Below are 16821 nucleotides of genomic sequence, written 5' to 3'. Positions count from 1 at the left end.
TTTTTTTCTAATTACAAAACATTTTTGTTCTTTATTAAAAGATAAATAGAAGAATACGTTTTATCAATATATAAATGAAAAATTGGATTATGTGCTGCTTCCCTGTTGAGTAATTATCATCAACTAGGAACACTGGGATAAGTGCATCTTTGGATCCAGACATGCTCATCCTTTCTCAAACCTCTCCTCACAAAAGACAAGAACAAAATCAGCATTAGCTCAGAGAAGGTTAACTAGCTCAGTATAGCTGAAGTAGGCTGATTACGGTTTTGTGATTTTTACTATTTGCTTTTGGTTTTGCATTGCTCTCGCTAACTTGCTGTAATAAAATTTCCTGTATTTGAAGTCTAAATTCTGAACATTCGCTCCTGAACTGATATATTTCAAATAAATGTAGAAAAATCAAATACAAAAAGGCAAATTTAAAATGACAAAAGACTGTTGACAATTGAGAATGTTTTTTTCCTTGTTTTTTTCTTTTGGTCATGCCTGTGATGATGTTATTCACTCATAAAGGATAAATAAATTGTGTTTGCATCACAAATCCACAAAAAGCAAAAGATCTGCAAGTATGACAAAATATTCTCTCAACCATTTAGTGGTAAACAGGGCGGATTGCCAGTGTTTATAAATGAAAGTCTCTATTCTAAAATTAAACTATCCACATTCTCAAAAACTCCCATCTTTCATGCATAATTTTTATCACAGTGCCATTCAGCAGAGTTTACTAGTTAGAGACTCTAATTATCGTTAGCTCACCATTCAAACTCATTCGGTAGTTCAAGAATCTGGAGACATAATATTTGCAAACATAATAAAAAAAACATTAATTATGGATAAGGTGAGAAATTCCTCTTCCAGAGAAGACACTTACTTGTCCTCTTTCCTTCAGAACTTTTCCTCAGTAATTTTATCTCACAGCAAGTAAGTAAATGCAACAATCTGCTCATAGTGATCATGCACCCATCTTCCTGACATTAAACATCTAATCACAAATCAAACCCACCACAAGAGGGCGACTCATTACATCACTTCTTTAACACCCATTTTTTGATACTTTCTTTTAGACAGGGTGGATTATTTTTTTCTTGTTCAATGATGAATACCATTACAATTGAAAAACAACAAAATGAATTAGAAATTAAAACTGATTGCTATTCTAACAAACGAGCAGCTCAAATACAAGCACTTTTAATAAAGTGCAGCTCAAACCTTTTGGAGAAAGCTGCATTCCTCTGAGCAGAACCCAACACAACCCAGAAAGCTTTTAAAAAATAATTAATTGATTCTTTACAAATTTTGAATTTGGAGGTAGAATCGATATTTGTCAAAAATATCCAAAGTCCAAAAAATTTAAATACATTTATCTCTTCATACATTTACTGTTATTGTAACAGTAAATGTTCTTTTGCTTTAGACAGTAGAATATAAAATGAATAAATCTGAGAGTAGAGTAAGGCTTTATAAAAATAAAGTGGTACAGTAGATATTTACTGTCACTGTCATGAAAAACTAGGAGACAACCATGTGAACATGCTCTTAGAATACCTTTCTAAGGAGAGCATCCTGACCAACTGTATAACAGTCTGGTACGGGAACTGCTCTGCCTCGGACCAGAAGGCGTTGCAGAGGGTCGTGAAAACTGCCCAGCGCATCGCCGGAGCACCACTTCCTGCCATAAAAGACATCTACAGGAAGCGGTGTCTGAAAAGGGCTGGGAAAATCATCAAAGACCCCAGTCACCCATCACATGGACTCTTCACCCTCCTGCCCTCTGGGAGGCGCCACAGGAGCCTCCGGACTAAGACCACCAGGTACCGGAACAGCTTCTTCCCCACAGCTGTCAGACTCCTGAACTCTGCCTCCTGACATCTGACCCACGTTAAACTCATGGACTGAACATACACACACCCACAATGGACAACTGTACCCTCAAACACAATAATAACATGGACTGAACCACCACTCACAACCACTAGCACTTTATATAGCCTCTGTAGAAACTATCTACACCCTCACTTATCTTAACTGCACTACTGTATAGCTCTGTGTAAATAATCATTCTGTACATTCGATAATCTTTAATCCTACAACTGTTTACAACTTGCATAGTTCCCATTTCTGTATAGCTGTATATCCCAGATTCTGTAAAGTTATTTATTTCATATTCTGTATAGTTTTTCATATTTATATCCTGTTCATATCCTGTACATAGCTTGTACTCACTACAGCCTGTACATACTTATAGTTATAGAATATTCACAACATACTTCATACCGTGTACATTATAACATACCATAATAGACCCATTTCTGTAATATACTCACATATCTATATTATTGCTAATATATATTGTAATATATCTATATCACTAAAGCACTTCTGGATGGATGCAAACTGCATTTCGTTGCCCTGTACCTGTGCATGTGCAATGACAATAAAGTTGAATTCTATTCTATTCTAATCTATTCTATTTTACACTTATTCATTGGTTCAAACGCTAAATTGTGACAAATGAAAGTTTTTAGGCAAGTTACTTGAACAGCATTGTGCCGCTCCCTGTAAAATCAGTCAAATCTGAGGTTGCCACTGGACCTTTTCAAAATCAGAGGATTTGTTTGTTGTTTGTACGACAGTTTTAACCTTCATACTGTAAGAAACAAAAACTATCCAGCATTTTTCATTTTTTTTAACTCCCCCACACTTTTTAAGGCAGAAAAAGAACACATTTAATGATTTTTTTTTTAAAGTAAATTAATAAACCAAACCTATAAGTCTCAGGTTTTGAATCTAAAATCATGCATTTTTTCTTCCTGGCAAACATCATGAGCAGATATCGTAGTTTCAATATCAGATTCCACTGCTTTAATAACTGTGATGCATAACAGGAGCAAGTATTAGTTCACTGGATGGTCATCTTCTTTCTCAGTACTCAAAGGAGAAAAGTTGAACAAATGCTTTTTGGGTGAACTTTAAAGGGTTATATCACAATGGGCAGGGTGCAAATTTGCCAAGGGTGGATGGCAAATTTGGCTAAAGCCACTTTGCTATCCCACTCCCACTGAAAAAGCTTTCAAGTAAAGCCACAATTGTAAAAGTGGAAAAATATCTGACATATTGTTGAGTCAAATAAATAAACAAACAGGAGAGACATTTTCTCTTGGTGCAAAAGTGCAATGAACTCACCACTCACTGGGACAGCTGTGAGTGCAACACATTTTTCTTTGCTTTGCAGTTTTTTAATTATGCTTTAGATTAGCTACATATGCTGATTAATGACCTCTTTCCAGTTTTAAAGAAATATGAGGGGTACTTCCCAAAATCTGAGATGCATTCCTCAGTCAAACTGGTTACCATGATTGCCCCACAAAACTGCAGTTTACCAAATAATTAAAGTGAGCTTGCATTACAATAACTTTTGTGAACTTTTGTCCACTTATTACTTTGAAGGGTCAGTCATTTCTAGCATAACCCACCATGAACTGAAACTGCTGTATTAACATTTCCACATTTATCCTAAATATAGAAAAGCTGAGACATCATGAATTATCTCAGTTGTAGCTGAGAAGTCAGTTAAACCTCAAAAGGTTGTTTCTTGTCTATTCAGGTTAAAGTACTAGTATGAACTGTGTCATGCCACAATCTAAAGAAACTCAAGAACAGATGAGAAACAAAGTCATTGATCCCTGTCAGTCTGGAAAAGGGCTACAAAACAATTTCAAAGGCTTCGGGACACCCTCAAACTGCGGTGAGAGACATTTCCCACAAATAGAGAACCCTATCCAGGAGGTCACAGAAGAATCCAGTACAATAGCCGCTGTGGCTGAAAACCACAGGTTTTGAAAATTCAGAAAAAGCTGGAGGTCAAGTTAGAGAGAAGTGAGCTTTTCTCGAAGGTCCACTTCTCTCTTTATTAACATTCCTGAACTAAGTTGTGTGTTTTCCAGCTAAACATGGAAATACAGAACAGATGAGATGTTCAGATCTACTTCAGTTTTAACTCATGTATGGGAAATTAATATTTTCACTCACATTATTCTCAGTTTACATGTAATTCTGAGGTTTTCCTGAAGTTTTCTTTTTTAATAGTATGAACTGGGACTTTTTTTTTTTTTTATCAAAGGCTTTTCCTGAGATGTTTAATACTCTATTTTGACCACTGTATTAAATGAGATATCATGTCTGCTTTATGTCACAATTATGATAAAAAGATCATTTTATCAAAGTGTTAGCTTCAAATGTAGAGGTAAAAATTGCCGTAAAAGATAAAACATACAGAAGTACATCACATAGATAAGTAGAATATCAGAACAGCTGCGACACATCACTATCTCACTGAGTATGCCAATTGCTGTACCTATTGGCCTGCTGTTCAACCAGTTAATGCTCCTTAAAGTATATCTGGAAAGAGTCCTTGTCCTGAGGAAGCCATCGCACTGGCATCCTAGAGATAACTCTCTAACAATATGTGTGCAACTGCAATAAACATGCACAATAACAGTGTGTGGGTCCCAGTCATTACATGTATTATTTTACTCTTCTGAACTCCTTTTTCTGACCACCTGATATTTCCTCTGTGCTTGTACAGCCTTGATCCATGATTTGAATCTGCATTGTTAACTCAGGTGGGTGGGTGTTCAGATATCTGAGGTGAACAGCGTTTTGTGAGTTTCTGAATTTGCAAGTTGTAGTTCCAAATATCCACTAACACAAGTGGTTGTCTATTAAACAGGAAAGTGCTATTTAAACTATTAAAACTCAATACAAACAAGTTCCAGCTGTAGCATGCACTATGAAGTATGTTCAGTAAAACCAGAGCACTACTGAAAACCCAGCATTAATCCTGAAGTTAATGCTTTAGTTTAAGCTTCCTGTATGCAAAATTTTTGTTTTTACAGAATTGTTATCCTGGAAAAATTCTCTTTCTGTAATTTTAATTTTAAATTGCTTTTTTTTTTTTACTTTGGCTGAAGTACGGTCAAAAGCTTTCATTTACTATATGCACTATAATTAACTTTCTTTCCTCCTACATATCACAATAAGTGGTATTACTGCAGCTTGGACGCAATCAGAAACCACTGCAGCTCAGCTTTTATTATCATTATGGTAACCTAGCATGCTGCTTTCAAAATGATTAAATAGTTTTTCTATTTACAATAGTTGTAGTACAATGACTCTTACTTTGATCCAAAATAAAAACCAGTGCAGATAAATCAGATGAATAACACTACTGCTTTAATTGTCTCAACTGTGTTTATTATTGATGTATACAAGTTTACTGAATAAAAATATTCAGTAAATTTATATACTTGGATGCATTTATTGATTGTTGGGTACTTGCAAGAAAAAAGATTGAATAGGGATAAAGTTGATGAACCATACCATCTTTAAGCAACATAATGATCAGCAAGCAGGAGTATGGCTTTATGCCAAGAAAAAGCACTACAGGCTGATGTTTGCTGTGAGAGTGCTTCTCTCGGTATGGAGAAAGTCAGAAGAGGTGCACTGTGTCTTTTATGAATTTAGAAAAAACAGAGGAGCTGAGGTATTGCACGAAGTCAGAAGTGGCAAAGAAGAACAAAGGGTAATGTGGGACAGTGAGATAGTCGTGAGGAGTGGAATAGGAGTGACAGTCGGGTTAAAGGTGGGCATGGAGGGCATCAGAGATCTACTCTGAGCCCATCATCAGAGATCTTGTTTGCGGTTGTGATGGACAAGTTGACAAATCAGGTCAGGCAGACGTCTCTGTGAACAATGATGTTTGCAGACGATACTTATCTGTAGTGAGAGCAGGACCAGGTGGAAGAGACTATTGAGAGGTGGAGCCATAATCTAGAGAGAAGAGGAATGCAAGTAAGACAGAATGAGTGAGGATAGAAAGAGTAGAAGTAGTAAAGATAGATGAGTTTAAATTCCTGGGTTTAACAATTCAGAGTGCACTGGAGAGTGAGTGGAGATCAGTGTCAGGTGTGATTTTGGGACAGAAGAATAGCAGGAAGCGTGAAAGGGAAGGTTTACAAGATGGCAGCAGGCCTACTGTGATGTATGGTTCAGGTTATGGTTTTTGCACTAACAAAAACATGGGAGGCAGAGCTGTATATGTTAAGACTTTCACTAGGACTAGGATGAACAATATTAGAAATGAATACATGAGAGCGAAAACTTGGGTTGGGTTTTGCATTTTTGCACAGCACACTGAGAGGATTTTTTCCTAAATCTTCAGTCTTTCCTCAATAAATGAGTCAGGTGGAGTAAAACAAGTCCAAATTGTCAACATTTTAATGATTAAATTGTAAATACAGATGGAAAGTTTATGATAACAGAATATTTTTCTATAAGATGAGAATTTTTGAGCATGGGATTGTTGAGCAAGTTTTTTAATCTAACACGTCTTAAAATTGTCATGACCAGTCACACCAAAGCAGATCGCCGGCTGATTAAAGATCCTGGATATAGTAACAAAAGATATTCTTGATTTAGAAAGCAAAGCGAAAACCCTTTAAACTTGTTTCCATCTAAGACTATGTCCACACATAGACGGGTATTTTTGTTAGTGGAGATTTTCCATTTTCGTTTAATAAAAAAAAAAATCATCTTCCACACGTTCCTTTTTATTAAAATATCTCTATGATATAATGCTGTGTCGAAATGTTGGCCAATCAGAAGTCTAGATGGTGCATAGAAGCAGAAATGAGTCCTATGTGTGGACTGACAGTGAGGTGGAATTATTCCTTAATATTACACTTAGGTTGTGAGAGTGTGTTGAATGTAAAAGCTACGTCCAAAGTTCACTCTGTCTTTCCAAGTGGAGGGGCAGCAACTGCGTGTGTATATGTAAGCATGTAAAAACTGCAGATCTGACGTTAAAAAAGGCGCACACCTTTGATGTTGCGTGGCTAGATCTCCATTTTGCTCGTCCACATGTAAACGCAAAAACTGAGTTTTTCGAAAATCTCCACCCTGGCAGGAGTTTTAAAAAATCTCAGTTTTCAGTGGACAAAAGGCCCAAACGCATAGAAAAAGCTGTGTTTTCAAAAATACCCGTGTATGTGTGGACGTAGCCTAAGTGGCCACTGTTTTCTGTTCAGCTTCACTTCAGGAGTTGATCTCATGGCTCTGTTTTCTGCACTATTTGTTGGGCATGGATGTTAAGTTATGGAGAAATTCTCTTCTCACATATCCAGAAGTGTTTATTGGAACATGTTTCATCATTCCAGCTGTTTTGCGAGTCGTAAACCTTTATCTGTCCACAATTTTCCGTTCTGCCACCATTTGGTTCACCACTATTCCAGTAGCTGAAATACAGATAAAATTATAAGAGTTAAACTCAACAGATCAGTCAGCCTTTTGTTTTTAGTAACAAGATATGAATTAAATTAAGTTAGTTAATGTACTTGATGATATAAGAAGACTTTATGGACAAGAGAGGAATTTAATTTTTATTTCAACCTTGTGGTCATGCGAGTCCCATCCACCCATTTCCATCTTCCGTCTGTCTCTGAGTCAGTCAGTCCAATCCACAAAGACTTCTTGAACTGGTTCACAAAATTCTAGTTGAAAGACAAGTAAGTGTAAATATACAGAACTTAAAGTGATGTGTCAGTGCATTCTCTGATTTCATTCAGTGTTTTATTCTGAACATAGTACATTAATTTATGTTTGCACACACACACCTGTTCCTCTCGGCTGTTGATAATCATCAGGTGTGCACCTTTTTGAAGACAGTCTTGTCTGCTTTCTTCCCAGGATTTCTTCTCCGAAGACACTTGGTACAAACTATCACTGAAGGCCACCCAGTTTTCTCGGCAATCTGTTTAAGAAAAACAGAATAATAATTTGGGCTTTGTTAGGATCTTATCTTTAAGGCTAATATCTCATAATTAGCCTCACATATTTGTTACACAAGTGTCAGTTGTACAAATTCACAAAGCTTTAACATATGAAAGAAAAAAAACACTGTCCTATTGTTGCACAATATGTCTAGTTTTACATCAAATAAAAAAGGTTTATTTTGGTTTTGTGTTTTAAAAGAACATAAAAAGAAATGCATCATTTTTGTGCATTCAGAAGGAGTGTGTGGGAAATATATATTTTATCTAAGGATTTTGCTTGAGTCAGCAACTGTTACTGACCACTGAAAATAAGGAGAAACTCGAGGTTTTGTCCAAGGTCCACTTCTCAGTTAGAAGGCTTCATGGTGCTTTAGTAATTTCTAACATAACACACACTGTGAACTGAAACTGCAGTATTAAAATTTCTGTCATTGGTTAGGTGTCTTTCACAACTAAATATGGAAATAAAAAAACAGCTGAGACATACTGGTTGAAGTTGAAGATAAAAATGACGAGAATCTTTTTTCCTTCTCTACATGGATTAAAGCACCAGTATGAGCTATATCTAAATAGACTTAGAACATATGAAATATTCATATATTCACATTAAGCTTAATTTACATTTAATTCTAGGTTTTACTGAGGCTTTCTTTTTTAATAGTATGGAACTGTCCAGATGTTAATATGGTTTAAGGGACACTGAATTTCACTTTAAGTCTTAACCAGTATCGTTAACGCTGTGATTCAAGAATGCATTAAATGAGAAAAAAACAACAACAACACCGTCATGTACTTGAATGTTAACTTCAAATGTAAAGGAAAACATTTCTGTACGAGATAAAATGGAAACAAATAATTACCCTGAAGTTTTCTCTGAAGATTGTCTCTATTTTTGGTCATGTCTTCAAATCTTGTCTGGAGCTGGTCTCTCTCTTTAACTTTGTTGTTGTAACTGGTCAGTAACTGTTCTCGTTCGGTTGTCAGGTTGTTGTAACTGGTCAGCAATTGGTCCTTTTCAGTTTTCAAGTTGTTGTAACTGGTCAGTAACTGTTCTCGTTCGGTTGTCAGGTTGTTGTAACTGGTCAGCAATTGGTCCTTTTCAGTTTTCAAGTTGTTGTAACTGGTCAGTAACTGTTCTTGTTCGGTTGTCAGCCTGTTGTAACTGGTCAGTAATTGGTTTCTCTCGCTGGTCAAGTTGTTGTAAAGACTGTGTAGCAACACTGTGTCCATTTCACCAGGAGATTTGCCTTGGGTGACTGTAGGACATGCCAATATCAAATAAAAACATTGCCTGTGAGGATTTTAGCATGCTAATTACATATTTCTTGTACTCACAGAGAAAAACCACAGTTATGAATCCAATCAGGAGGAAAAGACACAGCAGACCCAGAAGAACCACAGCAGCTCTGCAGTAACTCTTCTTTACAAATTCAGACTCTGCAGGTAAAAGTTTATATTTGTTACAATGCTAAAGGTGAAGAATATTTACATCCTCATATAGTTTATCATAACATAAAATACTATTTTCTCTACAAAGTAACATGTGAACTTCTGCTCTTGAAATCAACATCTGACCACAAAGAAGCAAACTTGTTTCTGTGTGATTATGGCTGTGACACAAATACTGTGATTGTCGCACAGTATTTTATTGTATTATTTTCTCTTTTGAACTTAGAATCCGGCAACCACACACCACAGTATAAATAAAAACTAACACTGAAACTAATAAAAACCAAAGATTTTTGGTTTATTAAACTATTAAAACTGAACTGAAATAAACACACGCTGAATGTGTTTGAGCCTGTCCTGAATTAAAAACAAAAATTATAATTTAATCAAAATTATGGGCCAAGGGTCACCTGTCAACTAGTCATTTCAGCACAATCAAATACAGATTAAAAAAATACCTTAAAATATAAATCTTTAAAATTAAAAACAAAACATCCAAAACTACAGTAACTTTGCAGCAAACCGGACCCTACATCTACCCGGTATTAGTTTTACTTTTTGTTTTATTTCTGCACAATAATTCATCATCACATATCAATGCAGTATCTAAATCTAATATGTTTACTTGTTTTTGTTTATTACCTGGGAGTCCAAGTCCAGTCGTTTCACATTGCACAGTTTGACTCACTTCATCATCGATATAATTCTCTTCTGAAGTTTCTACCAGCCTTCTCAACTTTATGTTGCTGCCTGATATTTCTTCCATGCCCATATAGGCTTGATCCATGATTTTACTGGTATTGCTGGCTCAGTTGGGTCCTTATGTATCTGAGGCGATCAGCATTTTGTGAGCGTGTGAACTGTGTAAAAATCCACTGGCACAAGCAATTCTTTATTTAACAGGAAACTAAGAGCTAGAGGAATGAAATGCTGCTTTCATTTCCCTGAATCCTGGCACACCTCAGGACTGTTGTTGGGTTATGACTGCATTTGTCTTTGCCTTTGAATACACAGACAACACTCAACTGAAACCAATTACTGTATGTCATACTTGGAGTACAAGTAGAACAGTAGAAATGACCACTGCATGGGAGTTCATTTGCACACATGCTGGCACGGTAAGAACACTTTTTGTCTATATATACACTTCCTCTCCCGCTCGCCCCTGCTGGCGGTCTATCCTTCAAGCTCGGGTCCTTGGCCTGGGAGCTTGAGGGTCCTGCGCAGTATCTTAGCTGTTCCTAGGACTGCGCTCTTCTGGACAGAGATCTCCGATGTTGTTCCTGGGATCTGCTGGAGCCACTCGCCTAGTTTGGTCACCACACCTGGTGCTCCCTTGGTATTTCTTGAGCTTCTCATGTTCCTTCTTCCTGATGTTGCTGACATTGGGAACCACTACATCTATCACTACTGTTTGACTATGTCCGGTTGGTTAGCCACCACTGGAAATCCCATATATATATATTAGGGGTGCAACGATGCTCGTATCGATACTGAACCGTTCGATACAGTGCTTTCGGTTCGGTACGCATATGTATCGAACAATACAAAATTTTTAATTTATTTGATCAACTTTTCTTCTGACGATGCTGTCTGTGTTGCGAGCTCAGTGGATCTGCGTTCGACTACTCCGCCTAGGCTGCACTGTCGAGCGCAGATCCACTGAGCGCAGCGCAAGCTAGCAAGACAGGAGCTAAGCTCATTGCAACATGGCAAATTGAACCTCCCCCACCCTCATTCAGATCTGGCCTTTGGAACTATCTTGGTCTTCATGTGAAGTATGACCCTGAAGGTAAGCATGTCATGGACAAAAGTAAAACAGTATGTCGAATGTGCCACGCAATGCTCAATTACATGGGTGGGAACTACTGTGTTAGCGCAGTTAGCTTGTTAACGTGTTGACGTCGTCCAGCCCCATGCACGGGGCGATCGGCGGTAGCTCGTTAACGGAGATTTACCATGTTGTGGCGTTAACGTCATTTCAGATTAACGCTGACAGCACTAGTGGGAACAAAATGAATATGACTGCACATTTATGCCGACATCATCCTAGTGCAAAGATAAGTGGAAGCAGACAAAAACAACAAGCATGCATGCTACAAACTTTACCCGAGTCATTTAGACAGCCGTTAGCACATGATTCTCCTTATGGGGACCTGATATATTTAATATGCTGCTGAGAGTATCCCCTGGAAGAAGCATATAGTATAGCTTTTATTTTGGAAAGAGCCATTTCTCTGTAATAAACTCTCTTTTCCAAAGATGAGTGTTTTCCCAATCAGATAGAATTATTATTTTATCCCCTTGTTGTTTCAGCAACATTAAATTTAAAAACTGTACGTTTGAGTTAAAATATATATTTATAATTTTAATAAATGACAAATTAAAAAAGCATGAACATTTTTTTGTATCGAAAAAATATCGAACTGTGACACCAAAGTATCGAACCGAACCGTGAATTTTGTGTATCGTTGCACCCCTAATAAATAATTTAATTTTGTAACTTCTTCTCACAGCACAGACTACTTTTGATGCAAAATTTATATTTTACATTACAGACAGGTCAGAGAGATGGACATATACTTCATTCTTTAGGTGAACCCACCACCAATAAGCAGCCATTATCATTTTTGTAATTGATTCAGTGAACTAAGTTGGATGTATCGCTCTCTCTTTTTTTAGTTTATTTAACAGAAAAATGAAACTGATGCACTCTGATAAACTTAGAATTAACCCTTTAAAATTACATATGGCTACCAGTGGAAACCACCATGTTTCCCCACCATCTTGAATACACTAGCTGAAGTGTGCACCACCTTTCTATTTATTTGCACTTTTGGCTAGAGACCAGCCACATACATTGTATTCCAAATGAGGAGAAGAATAAAATTTGTGGGCATTTGTTTACTGTAGGGGCAAATTTTAATTTGTGTCTGCACCTTAAGACTCCAGATGTGAAGGATCATTTCTATCTCTTACCATCTGAGAAGACGTCCTAACAACCTAACTGGCATCTAGATAAAATATTAACCTTTTCACCTTAACCGAAGTCAGGAAACTAACATACAAATAACTGCATATGCATGCTTATTTATTCCCGATATTGTGACAATGACTTATTATCAGAAGATTAGACACCTTTTTGTCTCAAGACAGCTGAAAACAAGCCTGCTAAATAAGAAAAACCTCTGCGGGTGATAAGCTAACATTATAGCAGGAAATTTTTGGCTGGAAAAAAATCATGCTTTCCTTCTGATAAACAATTTGATTATATTCTCACATTGTATGAAAGTCACTAAGTGACCAAGTACAACATTGCTTGATCCACTTAAAAGAAGGTTTCAGTAATGCCGGCTAATTCTAAATTACAGCAGCTAACAGCAGCTGTGACGGCTGCAATTACAGCCAGATACAGTGGTAATATCAACTAAACATCAGTGTTACATTAAAGATGTACAATAACACTACACTTACATATTTGTCTTTCTTTAAATATGTAAATTAATTTACTGGGTAATAAAGAATTGGTTTTGGTTTAGAACTAATTTACTTATAAAATCACATAATACTGTATTCTAAAATAAGTGCACAAATTTTAGTTTATACTGTTATGTCTATGATTTAGTCTGTCTTTGTTTTCTGAGTTACCTCAATGGAATCTGCTCCCAGTCCCTTGTTGGATAAGCTAAGAGGTGGAAAAGGGATGGAGCAAGCCCATATGGAGAACTGCAATTTGGGTCTTGACCACTATTTAAGTTTCCCCTTTTTCTTGTTTAGGTAGGTCAGTTTGTTTGAGTTAGTAGTATTGTTTGTTGCCTGCTTTTGAGTAGAGCTCTGTTACTTTGATGTGTGTTGTGTGTGTGTGTGGGGGGGGGGGGGGGGGGGGGGTGCCTCCACAACCATCCACATCACCACCGCGGCTTACAACAGCGTGAGGTGGGTGACTATTTTTTGCTGGTCACATTTTCTCTATGGAGGCCATGCAAACGGATCCTGATTTGCTGGTTTATGGGCTCAGCTATGAAAAGAATGTTCGCAATTATGAAACATCTAAGACTGAGAATACTCCTGTCAAAACACAGTAACAAAATGACTGTTGGTGGGGCAGCCATCAGCAATCCCATTAGCAGAGGTGCAGTCATTAAGCCACCAAAGACGCCTTCCTCAGACTGTCTTATTCCTCTTCACAATTATTTGGTGTTGCTCATACTAAAGACTGTCCTACCATGGAGAATACTAGTTTTACTCTTCCTGTGACTACCTCTGTTTTTGACTGTTATCCAAAACGAAAGTCCAAAATGTCAGTCTGGACCAGAACTTTAAAACTAGCTGGAAATAAACCTTTGAAAACTGCCATCTTGACTCCTCTTTCACTGTTTTAACTTCATGTTAGTCCCTCCTATCCCGCTGGTAACATACAACTTCTTCAAACTGACCAGCCAATCAGTCTTTCCAAAGTTGTATTTATATCATTCCCACAAACCTTCATTACACTCAGCACATGATTATTAAGACATTATTTATATATCTCAAACGAGCTGGCCCCAGTGTTTTCTGGCATTTTCAACTCCTCACTGCAGGCATGTCATGTGCCTGCCTGCTTCAAGTCCTCTACCATAATCCCTGTCCCCAAGAAACCCAGGATCACTGGACTAAATGACTACAGACCCGTGGCTCTGACATCTGTGGTCATGAAGTCTTTTGAGCGCCTGGTTCTCTCCTATCTCAAGACCCTCACGGCCCCCCTCCTGGACCCCCTGCAGTTTGCATACAGAGCCAACAGGTCTGTAGATGACGCCATCAACATGGCCCTACACTTCATCCTGCAGCATCTGGACTCCCCAGGAACCTACGCCAGGATCCTGTTTGTGGACTTCAGCTCTGCCTTCAATACCATCCTTCCAGACCATCTCCGAGGCAAGCTTTCCCAGATGAATGTGCCTGATCCCATCTGCCGGTGGATCACTGACTTCCTGATGGACAGGAAACAGCATGTGAGGCTGGGAAAGAATGTCTCGGACTCCTGGACCATCAGCACCGGCTCCCCTCAGGGCTGTGTTCTTTCTCCCCTGCTCTTCTCCCTGTATACTAACTGCTGCACCTCCACCCACCAGTCTGTCAAGCTAATCAAGTTTTCAGATGACACCACCGTTATTGGACTCATCTCGGACGGGGATGAGTCTGCCTACAGGAGGGAGGTTGAACGTCTGGTGTCCTGGTGCAGCCACAACAACCTGGTGCTGAATGCCCAGAAGACAGTGGAGATTTGTTTTGTTTGAACAAAACAAATTGCTTTAACTTATTTAACAATACATACATCGTAAGTGAAAAGAATATCAAATAAAACTTCATGTTAAATGACAGCACATACAGGGAGTGCAGAATTATTAGGCAAATGAGTATTTTGTCCACATCATCCTGTTCATGCATGTTGTCTTACTCCAAGCTGTATAGGCTCGAAAGCCTACTACCAATTAAGCATATTAGGTGATGTGCAACTCTGTAATGAGAAGGGGTGTGGTCTAATGACATCAACACCCTATATCAGGTGTGCATAATTATTAGGCAACGTCCTTTCCTTTGGCAAAATGGGTCAAAAGAAGGACTTGACAGGCTCAGAAAAGTCAAAAATAGTGAGATATCTTGCAGAGGGATGCAGCAGTCTCAAAATTGCAAAGCTTCTGAAGCGTGATCATCGAACAATCAAGCATTTTTTTCAAAATAGTCAACAGGGTCGCAAGAAGCGTGTGGAAAAACCAAGGCGCAAAATAACTGCCCATGAACTGAGAAAAGTCAAGACTGGGCCAAGAAATATCTCAAGACTGATATTTCTAAGGTTTTATGGACTGATGAAATGAGAGTGAGTCTTGATGGGCCAGATGGATGGGCCCGTGGCTGGATTGGTAAAGGGCAGAGAGCTCCAGTCCGACTCAGACGCCAGCAAGGTGGAGGTGGAGTACTGGTTTGGGCTGGTATCATCAAAGATGAGCTTGTGGGGCCTTGTGGGTTGAGGATGGAGTCAAGCTCAACTCCCAGTCCTACTGCCAGTTTCTGGAAGACACCTTCTTCAAGCAGTGGTACAGGAAGAAGTCTGCATCCTTCAAGAAAAACATGATTTTCATGCAGGACAATGCTCCATCACACGCGTCCAAGTACTCCACAGCGTGGCTGGCAAGAAAGGGTATAAAAGAAGAAAAACTAATGACATGGCCACCTTGTTCACCTGATCTGAACCCCATTGAGAACCTGTGGTCCATCATCAAATGTGAGATTTACAAGGAGGGAAAACAGTACACCTCTCTGAACAGTGTCTGGGAGGCTGTGGTTGTGGTTGAGTTTTTTGGGTTCACTGAGAACATGGTTGTTGTTCAATAATAAAATTATTCCTCAAAAATACAACTTGCCTAATAATTCTGCACTCCCTGTATTTAGTCAGTTTTTTTGCTACTAGAGAAAAAACTGTCACTTGTTCCGAGAGGCAAAAGAGGAACTGGGGTAATCAGAATTTGAATCAGCATACATAAGTACCGTAAGTCATGAGTGGCAGACATGTATGTGAGGGTAGTGAAAAAACTGTTATGAGGATAGTGAGCAATGTTGTGCTTGTTTAAGCACAGCATTGATTAATTAAGCATTCTCCTTTTTAAATGTGTAATTTTTAAATCAAATATAGCTTACAATCTAGTGTAATAACAAGTCACGTTAAAGCAGATCCCCTGCTGGTTAAAGATCCTGGATATAAGGATAAGTATTACACACATCTAGGTAAATGTATTTGTAGGTGTGCAACCGCCATGAAATTTCCATCAGATGTCGGTAACAACCCATTCAATCCACACATGTAAAGAAATCAAACAATAGATATGCATAGATTAGGTTATGTTTAAAAGTGAGAAATAACACAGGGGGAAAGTATTAAACATGCTTACTCAAATGTATTTAATACTTCATACAAAAGCCTTTGTCTGCGATGATTGCTTTAATTACGATGCCTACTTACATTGCTTGGGTGTGATTTTGGCTCAGTCTTTCACACAAACTATCTTCAACTCCTGAAGGTTCTGTAGATCCTTCTGTGAACTCTGAGCTTTGCTTCTTTCCATAGATTTTCAGCTCGATTCAGGTCAGGCGATTGGCTGGGCTGTTCTAGCAGCTCCATTTTCTTTCAGCTAAGAGTTTCTTTAACTTTGTGTTTGGGATCATTGTCTTTCTGAAACATCCACCCTCGTTTCATTTTCATCATCCTGGTAGATGGCAGCAGATGTTTATCAAGAAAATCTTGGTACTGTGGAGATACAGAAATTCTTTTATTGCTGCCATATAATCTGCATCATTATAATCGCATTGATAACATTCTTTACAGCATTATTTCATCTAATAATATTTCTCACAGTATTGATATTGCATTAAAGTTGTTTATTGAAGATGTTCATTTGAGGATCCTTCCATTATGTTAACTTTTTTTACAAGTACAGTCAGAAGTATTTCATACACATTGCATAGTATTTGTGCTCATTAAGAGTTGTTGCTTAGTCTACAG

At 38.0% G+C, this 16821-nt stretch overlaps 1 protein-coding gene across 1 annotated transcript; it reads right to left on the bottom strand.

Moving 5' to 3' along the window:
* Nucleotides 1–6359: 6359 nt before the first annotated feature.
* LOC146668366 (uncharacterized) lies at nt 6360–10095 on the bottom strand. The gene is made up of 6 exons (XM_085408658.1): nt 9924–10095; nt 9168–9269; nt 8693–9088; nt 7674–7810; nt 7450–7550; nt 6360–7295 (listed from the first exon to the last, which is right to left on the bottom strand). Exons 1-6 carry the CDS (start codon nt 10066–10068, stop codon nt 7154–7156), a joined length of 1023 nt encoding a protein of 340 aa, XP_085264784.1. The 5' UTR covers nt 10069–10095; the 3' UTR covers nt 6360–7153.
* Nucleotides 10096–16821: the final 6726 nt, after the last annotated feature.

The sequence above is a fragment of the Rhamphochromis longiceps genome, linkage group LG6 (assembly GCF_057381845.1).
Source record: "Rhamphochromis longiceps isolate RC_006_pf linkage group LG6, R_longiceps_female_GT1.1, whole genome shotgun sequence".
In the NCBI taxonomy this organism is placed as follows: domain Eukaryota; kingdom Metazoa; phylum Chordata; class Actinopteri; order Cichliformes; family Cichlidae; genus Rhamphochromis; species Rhamphochromis longiceps.
This window is presented reverse-complemented; position numbering and strand designations above follow the sequence as displayed.

Coding starts and splice junctions, on each gene's coding strand:
- LOC146668366 (XM_085408658.1), bottom strand. CDS start 10,068: ATGGATCAAGCCTATATGGGCATGGAAGAAATATCAGGCAGCAACATA. Junction 9,270..9,923: donor GACTGGACTTGGACTCCCAG/GTAATAAACAAA, acceptor TTTTACCTGCAG/AGTCTGAATTTGTAAAGAAG. Junction 7,551..7,673: donor TCAACAGCCGAGAGGAACAG/GTGTGTGTGTGC, acceptor TCTTTCAACTAG/AATTTTGTGAACCAGTTCAA.